The sequence below is a fragment of the Ictidomys tridecemlineatus genome, chromosome 2 (genome assembly GCF_052094955.1).
Source record: "Ictidomys tridecemlineatus isolate mIctTri1 chromosome 2, mIctTri1.hap1, whole genome shotgun sequence".
NCBI lineage: Eukaryota > Metazoa > Chordata > Mammalia > Rodentia > Sciuridae > Ictidomys > Ictidomys tridecemlineatus.
Window position 1 is genome coordinate 33205702 of NC_135478.1, and position 12149 is coordinate 33217850.

The 12149-nt window shown below is 43.2% G+C and overlaps 1 protein-coding gene across 3 annotated transcripts in view; it reads left to right on the forward strand.

Moving 5' to 3' along the window:
* The window catches only part of Nek10 (NIMA related kinase 10), a 207813-nt gene that overhangs the window by 27347 nt on the left and 168317 nt on the right, over positions 1-12149 (forward strand). For all 3 annotated transcript variants that reach the window (XM_005317280.5, XM_040289877.2, XM_040289879.2), the window contains exon 6: positions 6819-6903. In XM_005317280.5, the coding sequence (XP_005317337.1) occupies positions 6819-6903 (85 nt within the window). The remainder of the gene's footprint in view (positions 1-6818; positions 6904-12149) is intronic.

The following is a 12149-nucleotide window of genomic DNA, read 5'->3' on the forward strand; positions in this document are numbered from 1 at the left end:
CTTGGCCAAAGGAATAAATCACAGTTTGCTATCAGTATGCAAGCTTCTGAGAGACAGGCAGTGAGTGACAGTCACATTCCAGGAACTTGAGTTCCACAGCTGAAAAAATCAAGTGATGTCTAAAGACCCTGGGAAAGTCCGCCTGTCACTCAACTCCCCGTCAGTTCACTCAGAGAAGCTGAGCCTTCTATAGAAGGGCACTCTTCCTTTCTAAATGCATCCTGTGTTTCACATATTGATTGGAAGACTCTTTCCTGGTTGGGTATCTCAACAATAACACCTAAATCCAGGACTATTTGATTTTTCTCTTGACTCATGAGAAAACCTGAGCTTCAGTGCTCCCCACCTATCAACCTGGTCCATGTTGCCCATCATCTCTTGCTTGGACCATTGCAGTAGGCTAACTGGGTTCTCTGCCTTTGATGCTTGGCTCTCTTAAGACTCTTTTCTCAACAGTGCATCTAGAAATATCCTTTTAAAATCTATCGGATCATGTGAGTCTTCTGCTCAAGGCCTTTCAGTAACTTCCCAGAATAAAAAAATTCCAAGTCCCAGCTCCCCTTCTACGAGACCCTTCATGCTCTGGCCCCTGCATCTCTCTGACCTCAACTCTATTTTTGTTCGCTCCGCTCCAGTCTCACCAACTTCCTTGCTATTCTTTGCACAATCTCCAGTGCGTCTGCCTCAGGGGCTGTGTATTTAACTGTTCTGCTCTTCTGAACAAGACTTTCACAAGGCTCTCTTCCTCAATGCAGATGCTAAACTTACCAGAGAACCCTCTCTTGAGTATCCTGAAATAGAACCCCCAGTACTTGATGCAACTTTAACCTTTGTTGTTCCTCCATTCACCACCCAGCGCACATTCTTGTTTCTATTTGTTATTGGTCTCGGTGAGTGCAGCCACCTGTCCTGGGCTGGACTCCTGGGCTATCACAGTGCTTGGCTGATAGCAGGTGAGTAAATAAATACACACAGGCTCCTTGACATCTTCATCAGTCATGCAGAAGAAGGGACCTATAGTTCAATCCCTTCTGCTCAGAATCCTTGCGATTTCAGGGGCTGGGTGGTCCACTGGATGGGTTTCTCATTGGGTGGAGCACATTCAGGGCTTGGTTTAGTGGGAAACACAGTGCAAGGACCAAGAGACCACTGAGAATTAGTGAAACAAGTCTGAGGATTCCTTAAGTAATCATCTGTGATGAAGTTCCTCCTACACATTCTTGCTTCTGTTAAGTTTGCATGTTAAGTTTGATGTGAATCTTAATGTTTTCAGTTACCCCGAACAAAAACAAACAACTGATAGGACTCAGTCTTATGAAGTTGAGGTGAGATTTATTTTGAAACGCGCTTGGATTCCCCTACCTTTAAACACTGAGTCAAAGGTGGCAGGTTGTTTGCATACGTGCGCATTAACAAAAACAGTACCACAACATGAAAAGGGTGTTTATTCTGTGTAAGGGGCCAAAGAGAAGCATGTTTACAATGCGAATAGGAATGGGAACCTCTGCCATTTCCCATCCGTTGCATCAGCACACGGATTCAGTTAACCTATGGTCACTCAGGGTTCTTGTTCATCTCAGTAGCTGCAACTTTACTGTATAATGAATGCTACAGCCTCAGGACGGAGTTTCCTGCGGAACTCCCTTGTCACACAGTGGTTTCTTCCACTGTGCCAGGAAGAGAAACCCTATAGACTTGCTCTTTTCAAATGCTACCTCCATAGTGACCTTCTCCCTTCTCTTTTTATATTGATAGCCCAAAGTGGCATCCGACGTTTGACAGGGAAATGCCAGGTGGTCCCTGTCAAGGGCAGTGGGGACCTGATCACGCTGCTGCCATGTATTAATAGTCCTGTGAAAGCAGTGGCATAAGTTCAGTCACAAGAGGGGATAAATATTTGCCCGCTCATGAATTTGCTCCCCTGTGGCTGCTATCTTGAGACACGTCCTCCAGGGAAACACTATCTTTGCAGGCAGATGAGTTTTTCAGGGCTGCCTCAAAGGACGCCCCCACAGGCCACTTTGCTGAAAGCGCCTGTTCCCAGATTAAATGTGCGTGGAGACTCTCTCTTCTGTTATGCTCCTGTGTGGGACCCAGGTGGAGGGACAAGAGGCCAGGAGTGTGGACTGGGAGTCAGGCTCCCAGCTCTGTTATTTAGATGCAGCCGTGGTCATTCTCGTGGCTGTGCCAGGGGCTGACTCCGTGAAAGGAAGACAACTATCTTACAACCTGTCACCGTATTTTGTATCATTCTCTAGTTGCCCTGAATTGTGTGTTTCCTAGTCCCCCAACTCTTGGCAAGCAGATGTATATATATCATCTTACACACAGCTCCCTCCATCCCACAGCACCAGGTCCTTGTTGAGGGTTAACGGCTGGGAGCCAAGGAAGGAGCAACTGCTCCTTCAGAGGTCGGTGCACAGAGGGGAGAAGCCAGAGGACTCAGACACCAGGAATCCTATTTACATTTACAACAGCCGAGGCCAGAACCACGTAGCAATATTAATAGCTTTGGGCTTCAGTCCCAAAATTGCAAAACAAAACAAAACAAAAAAGTCATCTGCTTGGAACCGAACTTTCAACTCTGAAACTATTCTGGAAAATTATTCTGGAATCTTCATTTATTTATACTCCTTTAGCAGTTAAAAAAAAATTCTGGAATTGTTTTTTCTTGTTTGATTAGGAGGAAATAGGAGGAAAAACCCCCTTTTAATATTTATTGTAATAAGAATAAAACATAGGAAAGGTCATGAACTTTCTTCATGAAAATTGTCTATAGCTAACAGGAAAAGTACCAAGTATACACGTATTTGTAGCATGTATCATCTCTTAAAATGTCCCATGGATTTTCCTCTTAAATAATGAAAAGCCATCAGCATTCAACCTCATTAGGTCATCAGCAGCAGCTGTTGCAACTCGATCATTCTTTCTGTTAGATCTTTGGGATGTAGGATCTTTGCACTACAGTTTGGGCTACATGCCACCTTTAGCTAGCCACAGCACCTCCCTATTTATAAAGATGAAAGTTATTCTCTTTGTAATAGGAGCCTCCGAATAACCATATTTTTACAAGTGCTCCCATCAATGATTGTTTTAATTCCAAAACGCATTTCACATTTGCCACGTTTTCCCCAATGCAGGGTGTGCCTGGTCTGAAGTCAGGATAAACCGTCGTGCAGTTACCCGTTTTACCCTGGATAATTTTGCCTCCTGGTGGCTCTGGGATTGAGTCCTGTCTCTGTTTTCCAAAGACACTGGGCTTTGCCTCCATGGCAGAAGGGTCATTGACAAGGTTCCTGGGCCAGAGGAGGCTAGGGCATTAATGGCAGCTGTTAGGGGGACAGCTCTTGCCAGGAGCCTAGGTGATGGTAGGAACCTCTTGCCCTGCGACAGGTTTCTCCTGGGGGCTGTAATCTAGGAAGGCTCAAACATTCGTAAGAAGATAAAGCCATGGGAAAAGCCCCTAAACCAACTTCCTTCCCAGGAAGCAGAAGAAGTAGTGGTGGCTTGGTAAATGCAGTGGCATGGGGGTGGTGCCACCGTAGCCACAGATTTTCCTCCTGTTTTCCAGGTTGGGTTCAGCCACAAGGGGGTGTCTCATCCACTCAGGTGTTAGATGTGTAGGCTTGAAAGAAGAGTTGAATGTCTCAGGACTACAGAGGAGACAAAGCTGAATTCTGTCACTGGCGACTAAGGATAGGTATAGGACAAGCCAGGCGAAGGTTGACTGGAGTCTACAGCTCAAGCAAAGATTCCATATGACTGGGGGCAGGTCTTTAAAGGACTGTAACCTCTCTGGATGCAAGCCAGCTCCGCTGTGGAGGTGGGAGAAAGTGGAGGAAATAGACTAGTCTGAGGTCATTTTCGTTATTCCAATTTTTCATTGCCACCATGGACTGGTTTGGAGGGCAGCACAAGACAAGTGTCACCGGCTGAGCCTGCCACCCATGGGTGATGCTGGGCAGCACTCAACAGCAGCAGGTCCAGCTGTGTGCAGAGCCCAGCCTGCCAGTCTGACCTCCTCACCTCAGGAGTAGTCTGTGCCGGGAGGCCACTTCTGTTCCAAGCAAACACTACGGTCGCACACGACTGGCCTCCTGTCGCTTTGGAGAACATCCTTCTAATTGTTTCTGGAGTTCCAGTGTTGAAAGGCCACAAAAGGCTGTCATGGGAAGAACTTTAGACAATGTCTTGTGGTCCATGTGATAGTCACATTGAGGGTCAATGTGACTGGGAGTGATCGAGCAAAGATCTGCGGAAGGCGACAGGGTTAGAGGGTGTCGTGGGAAGGCTAGCTTCTGTGGGACCTTGTGGGTGGTTTGGACTTTGGTTTTTATTCTGAGTGAGATGGAAGTTAGAGGCGGGTTTAGGCAGAGGAGTGATGTGACTTGGAGTTTGTAAGGATCACCTTGGCAGACGTAAAAAAAAATAACATAGGGGTCAAAGGTAAGCATCCCAGGTAGATGGCTTTTGCAAAAAGCGAAGCAGGAGGGTATGATGGCTTGAACTGGGTTGGTGGTTGGGGAGGTGGGGAGAAGTGGTCAGATTGTAGAGCAAAGGAGATTTGCTCAAGAATTGGATGAAGGATGGAGGGAAAGAGGGAAAGCAAGAAAAACACCAAGGATTTTGGCCCGGAAGACTAGAAGGAGGAGCTCACAAAGTCAGTGTCAGACATGTTAATAATCAAACGGAGATTCAGGAAGCTGCAGGTGCTCATCCCAGTCTGGGCTCTGTTGCTACAGTGCATTGGAAACAAGTGTCCTTGACCGGAAAACAAGGTACCTCGCATTCTGCACACTCTGAAGCAGCAACATTGGGAATCAACTAAAAAGTTTTAACATTTTAACTACATTTGCTACAAATACAATCTGGACCACAATATATCTGAGTGATGAAAGAAATTGCTCATGGTGGCCAGGCAGGACCAGGAAGGGTAGCCTATGCATAGGCTACCCCCCCACCTGGTCTTCCCACTTATGAGCTAACCACAAAGTTTATAAAGGTGTGGAAATGAAGGACTCCATAATGACTCTGTGATTCCCTTGGGTTTAAGTTCATTAAGTGAAACTGAGACCATAGGTGCTTGCCTTGGTAACACTGGGTTAAGTCAGGGAATTTGTCAATTTGTGCATATTTGAGCAGCTACTGGGTACAGGGCCCTGTGACTTCTGAACTAGGGTAATGCCTGGCTTTTTCAATGATGTAGCAAAATTGCAACGGTCCTTAAAGACCCTCAAAGGGACATGACTAAATCATTTTTTTTGCCAAAGAAATAATTGGGAAGCCCCTCAACATGCACTTCAGTGAGTACTTGCAGAATTTGATGGCAATGAAGAGATATTTTGGGTTAAATAGTTCTTTGGAAAACTGCTGATGGTATTTTAGATACCGAATGCATTTTTACTTTTTTAAAGCAAAAGTACAGATTCCTCCCCACCCTCCCCAACAGGCCCAGTTTTATTACTTATCTCTATGCTTGGCTTTTAGTAATTGTACCTTCTGTTCCTGTCATCATGTGACTCTCCAGTGACTGTTACTTTAATTTCAAGGGGTTCTGATGAGTCTCCATGTAGAAATGTGGGATGATGTTGGTGCTTTGCCCAGAATCTTTAGGTCCTTGTCCTTTTGGCCTGGTTGCTTCCTGTCCAACAGCACAGGCACCACCCTCAAGCTCTGTTGAGTCTGCTTCGCCTGCAGGCTCAGAAGGTGAGGAGTGCCTGAGAATTTGTTCCCTAGGTCCCTCCCAGCCCTTGGCCAATGGCAACAGCTTTGGCAGTGGGAAAGAAAGCCCAGCACCCTTGCCTTAGTGCAGATAACTGGGGTGGGGTGAAGTGGGGTGTGGGGGGATGGTAACTGACCCCAGCAGGGTGAGGAGAGGTTTGTGGGAGATTCTTGCATCCTTGCTTGGTTCTCTCCCCTTCCCCTTCCTGTTCCCCCCACTCTCTTACTGATCTCTCTTATGAGCATATCCTTAACTATTCATTTGCATACACCAATCAATCTTCATCTCAGGGTCTGTTTCTGGGGAAACCAATTTAAAAAAAAAAAACACATCTTACCACTGTGTTTTCAAACTTAGCATCCAAGTGCCCTGGGGCTATAAAGAACTCCCAGGGGCACCATGGGATTTTTTTAAAGAATTTCAAGGAAAACGCAATGTTATTCAACATCTATCACGTCCATCATGAACTTCTCCAGGTAGCTTCTGATTTTAACATCAGATTGTACGTACTGCCTTCTTTTAGATGGTGCCATGTTTTTCTGAGGCTGGGTTTCCAGTGGGTGCTATGATAAAAGCAAGTGCCGTATGGAACTCAGATGGAAGAGAAAATGAACATGATAGTGTCCAGTCCAGTTCCAAGGCTTGAGAAGTTCTTTGGTGCACACATCCTATTGATATGTAAATGTGGTTATTAAAAATAAGATTAAATGTTCTCTTAATTTATGTGTATTATTATTATTATTTTTCAAATGGACACTGTCAGGGCACAAATTCTAATTAAGTTGTACCTAACTAATTCCTGGAAGTTTTAGCTACTTATTTTGGCTGAGAGGTGTCATGCATTATTGAGTCAGTATGAGTCCGTATTGGGGTTTTCTGTTTCATAGTGACAAAGATGATTTACATGTATTTTGCATAAATTTGGGACAAGAGTGCAAGCATCAAAACAGTCTCCACTGAAGACTAAACTTAAAGTAACTGAGTGCTTCTCTCACCTTTAATGTATTCCTTATTTTCCATCACAGCTGTGTGTTGTTATGAACTGTCATTTGGGGTTTTAAACACCAACATGTCCTCTTTTGTTTTCTTCTTTCAGAGAGTGGGTTAATCGAGCCCCATCTATTCATTTTCTGAGAGTGTTAATTTGTCTGAGGCTACTAATGAGGGATCCATGTTATCAGGTGGGTTGGAAAAAATAAAAGTATGTTCTACTTGTTTATAAAGGTGAAATGAAAAATGGGTGGGCTTTTCTTTGAAATATTCTGTGTTATTTATCTGTCTATCTATCTATCTATCTATCTATTTATTTATTTTCATCTGTCATAACTCAGTGGCTTCCAAATATGGGAAGTGTCTCACCTGCTCTTTACAAAGGTTTAAAAGAACTGATTTCATGGGGACATGGAAATCGATATTTTTCTGCTGTATAATCTATGAGGTTAAATGGATGGAACTCTGGTCTGTTTTCATTGCTACCTGGTATTTTAAACCATTACCAGTTCAAGGAGGGACTTAGCCATACCTTTCAAGCATGTTCAAGGCCAGGCAGCTCACTAGGCCCAAGTCAGTGGTGACAAGCAGGACCTTCTCTTGTGGCTGCAGAGACACTATGGGAAAACAGGACTGCAGCTTCAGTAGCAGTGGCAGAGATTGCCTGTCCCCCTAGTCTGGGACTCTGAACTAGAGGTGAGCATGGGGCCTCCCCATTGGTCTTAGGAGGGTTCTGAGGTCCTGAATCTTTCCTTTTTATCACTCATGGTTTCTGACTCAGTAAGCTTGGGTCAGGGTCTGACACTATGCATTTTTATAAGTTCCCAGGTGCTGATGAGGCTGCTGGTCAGGGCCCCACAGTTTGAGAAAGCCTCAAGATTGCTTATTAATCATTGTTTCTTCTTGCCAATGTTAACTATCTCAGGAGCATTTTTGTTATTCATGTGTTTCTGTACTTTTCATAAGTTTCTTTCCCCCCAAGAAGTATCTTTTCATGCCCCATCCTCATAAGCTACTAGGAAGCTCAGATTACTCAGATCTTTTATTGTGGATTCAATTTTATTAATGAATTCTTATTGAAATCAGAATATATTTTCTTTCATTACCCTAGTACTCATTTTTCCCCAAATTGGCCTTTCATAAAAGTGTTTTGGTACCAAGGAGCTACAGAGCCTGTTCTGATCATGAGTCTTCTGGAATTCATGGTCATCTTTCCTTTAGAGCAATAACCTCATTCCTCATGTGGAATTCTAACCTGACCTTGTGCTGTTATGGTGTAGCTAACCACAACCCTTTGATATGTGGCTCAGCATCCTCCAAATGGCTTTCTGTCCCTGTTGCTCACAGTTTTATGGGTAGGTAGCATCCTTTCCCCCCATCACCAGCCACACAGAACTGGCTGTTCCATGTGGTTCCAAGCTGCCTTTTGCAATTCTGTGTGGTTTATATGCATATAACAATCAACCATTTGTTCCATTGTTCCTTTTATTTTTTTTTATTGCTAAGGATTAAAAATGGGGCCTTGAGCATGCTAAACACCTGTTCAACACTGAGCTACATCGCCAGCCCACATTTGTTCCATTTTGCCTGGATCAGTCTCAGTATGTGCTCATTGCTCCCAGTTCATGAATAACAGCACTCTTATAGTTTTACTCTCTGACGTGTCTCAGGTGTCTCAGTTTGGATGAAAACATTCTGTGGGTAATACTAGTGAAAGTATTCAAGAAGGAAGATCCAGTTTTCTGAGTTGTGGAAGTTAGCAAAATATTTACCTTAGAGATATTCGGCTTGTTAAGGAAATTGGTCACAATGGAGTCACACTCTGCTGATCTCCCCTCTGAAGTGTGGCCTTTCTTTATCTAGTCCTTGATGGATTAGAAGAGAGTTGATTGCACGACTCTCTAAAGGAAAGTATGCAGTAACTGCTTTGTTTATGAGATTTTGTTACCAAATACATATTATGCTAGCATTCCGGATTGCCAGTCTTCCCATAGAAGGGGACTCTGAGCCTCTCCAGCCTGGCACTCTTCCCACACAGAAGAGCACGTGTTCAGGCAGTTGTGTAACATCTTGAGTTGCCAAGAACTGTTGGCCAAAGTCATAAAGCTATGCTGGGGTTTACTATGACTTATGCTGGTGACTCTCAGCAAGCCTTTGCCATTGCTACTTATTCCTTTTCTCCCTATTGAATCAAGATTATGGGCTCCATAGTGGCTGTTCCAAACCATCTTTACTTCTCATGCTTAAACCCTCTCCTTTTTTTTTTTTTTTTGGTACTGGGGATTGAACTCAGGGGCACTTGCCCACTGAGCCACATCCCAGCCCTATTTTGCATTTTATTTAGAGACAGGGTCTCCCTGAGTTGCTAGCACCTTGCTTTTGCTGAGGCTGGCTTTGAACTTGTGATCCTCCTGCCTCAGCCTCCTGAGCTGCTAGGATTACAAGCATACGCCACTGCACCCAGATGCCCTATCATTCTTATACAGTGACATTGTCATCAGTTTTGCAGAGAAGCCTGAAGCCATCCCACTGGAAGCTCTCTTTATTTTTTCCTTCATGTTGTTTGAAATTTATGGATCATCATGCAACTTCTCTTCCTTCTTATTTCAGAAACAATATTCCCCATTCTTGCTGAGGTTGACCCTTCCACCTCTTCCCTTTCTTATGGCATCAGTGACTCCTACTTTTCCCTTATTTTAAAAATATCCTTTTCTTTACCCAGCTATCCATTCAGGTCTTTTTTCCCCCCTTTATTACTACGTTTATCAAAACATCAGGTCATATTCCCTGAAAACACTTCCCTTCTACCAGGGCTGATGTGGTTCTTAACTTGCACTTTGAATCCTGTGTACAGGTCTTTCTTTGGAAGCCATTTAATTTCATATCTTTTTTTTTCTTCCCATATTTTTTTATTGGTGCATTATAGTTGTACAAAATGATGGAATTTGTTACAAATTTGTACACGCACAAATATAACAATATAATTTGCCAGTGTCACCCCCCCCACACTATTTATCTTCCCTCTCCACCTCCTCCTACCCCAAGGTCCCTTTTCTCCATTGATCTCCCTTTGATTTTCATGAGATCTACCCTCTTTTTCCTTTTAGCGCTCTAGAAGCCATTTAAATAGCTCACAGTGTGCTATGCTTCAGTGCTTAATTCTTGGCTGAGAGATTGCAAACTGGCATTTTGTAGACTGGATCTTGCCTGCTAGTACCCAGGGGTTTCCATGTATGTTTAGTGGAGATTCCAATCCAAAAAAGACAGGAAAGAATGACGGAGAAGCCATTTTTGAAAATATAATAGCTTACCGGAAACCATAGGTATCCAGATTTCAAGCACAGTTGGAGACCCAAGCAGGATAAACGTTCAATTATGTTCATTATAGTGAAGTTATAGCATATTGCTTTTTCAAAGATAAGGAGAAAAATCTTAAAAAGTTCCCAAACTTCAATTGCATAGGAAATAACAAGGTAGTCAGAATGAGTAGCCTTCTCTCAGCCCAGACATTCCGTGACCTCTTTTTAGCAGGAGAATACCTTTACCACATTTACTGTTTGCTTGAGATCCTCTAGTTCTTATTTCACATTTTGGAGGGTATTATTTACTTGCTCCTATTTTATTTTATTTTTTATTTTTATTTTCTGAACCCAGGGGCACTTAACCACCAAGCCACATCCCTAGCTACTTTTATATTTTATTTTGAGATAGGGTCTCACTAATTTGTTTAGGGTCTTGCTAAGAGGCTAAGGCTGGCTTTGAACTTGTGATCCTCCTACCTCAGCCTCCCATGCCACTGGAATTTCAGGGGTGCACCACCTGCCTTGGCTACTCACTCCTATTTTAAATCTTTGTAAATGTTAACTTTTCACAAAATGTTCTCTGTCATCTTTATCCACATCTTCTAAGCTTTTGACTTTAGCTATCATTTTTATTGTTATTCTCTGCCCATAATCCTATATTTTTAGTCTTATACTTTTTCCTTGAAGTCCCACATTTCCAGAGTTTTGTTGGTCCACCTCAATGGCACCATAGCAGAGTGGTCCTGACACTGTGGTCTGTGGACAGCTCATGGGTCTCTTGAGCCCCTTTCAGGGGTTATACCAGGTCAAAATACTCCTCCAAATGATGCTGTGATTTTATCTGCCTTTTCAGTTTCATTTCCTACAAGAGTGCCGTGGAATTTTCCAGAGGGTGTACAGCATGTGGTGATGTCGTGGATCTGATGGCTGATGGAGCCTGTACTTGAGCAAGCTTGGGCTTTAAAAACAACTTCTTTTTTTTAAAAAATTTTTTAAATTAGTTGCTTAAAACATTACAATGATCTTGACATATTCTACATTTGATTCAAGTGGGGTATGAATTATTTTTTTTCCACATGTACAGATTGCAGTATCACATTGGTTTTACAGCCCCATTTATACATACAGCCATATTAGTAAAAACAACTTCTTTTTAATTTCCAAAGTGGTAAATATAAATAGATAGAATCCACATGAACAACATCCCTGTAATCTCTGTGGGGTCCTCAGAAATTGTTAAGAGTACAAACAGATTCTGAGAACAAAGTTTGAGAACCACTGCTATCCCCAAATATACTCAACGGCTTTTAAAAATGAAACTCTCCAATTCTTCTGCTTTTCCTCGAACCTTCAGAATCCATTTCTGATTCTTTAAATGGCACCATCTTTCCTTACACTGAGTCCTTCCAGAGCAGGACACTTAAGAAACATCCCATATATTTCCTTTTGTTCCCCCTCCCTACAAATGTAATCCACCAGGCCTTTCAGAAACTGTGTTCACTGTCACATCTGGAGAGAGAAGCAAGGGCGGGGCAACTGGGGGACTCAGGTATTAAAATCAAGACCAAAGAATAGGCAGTGGTTTTGAATGGAGGAACAAAATGGTCATGTGCTGACTCGGGGTCAGAGGCTCACTGCAGTGTGCTCAGCATTCATTGTCTTAGTGGCTGAGCAGGCCTAGGATGAGCGCACCTAATGGGAAATGACCTTTCTCACATGGTTAGATAGCAGTGCTCACCATGCCCATATTGGTACCATGTGCCTTATTTTTTAAAACATGCTATTTGCCATTATGGTGTTATTGAATCTATTAAAAAATGAAGTAAGTAGAGTAAGGATGGTTCACAATGACCCAGGACTTCCTCCAAGTTAATAGGCTCAGAGGAACAGAACCTGCTTTTCTGACCTGTGGCCTGTGATGGTGAGAGACCTTTAGCTCTGAAAGGACACACAGAAGTAGCTGCTGTAATCTAAGCAGACGGTCGTGTTTGCTTTTCCGATCAGTCACCAGAACTGTTAAGCCCAAGGTACATGTATTTTGTCGTCATGGTTCTCTCCAGTTTACACCTTCAGGTTCATGTACTCCACTGGTTTAACCAGACGGAGACTTAGGAGGACCCTGGGCCTGTGAGCCG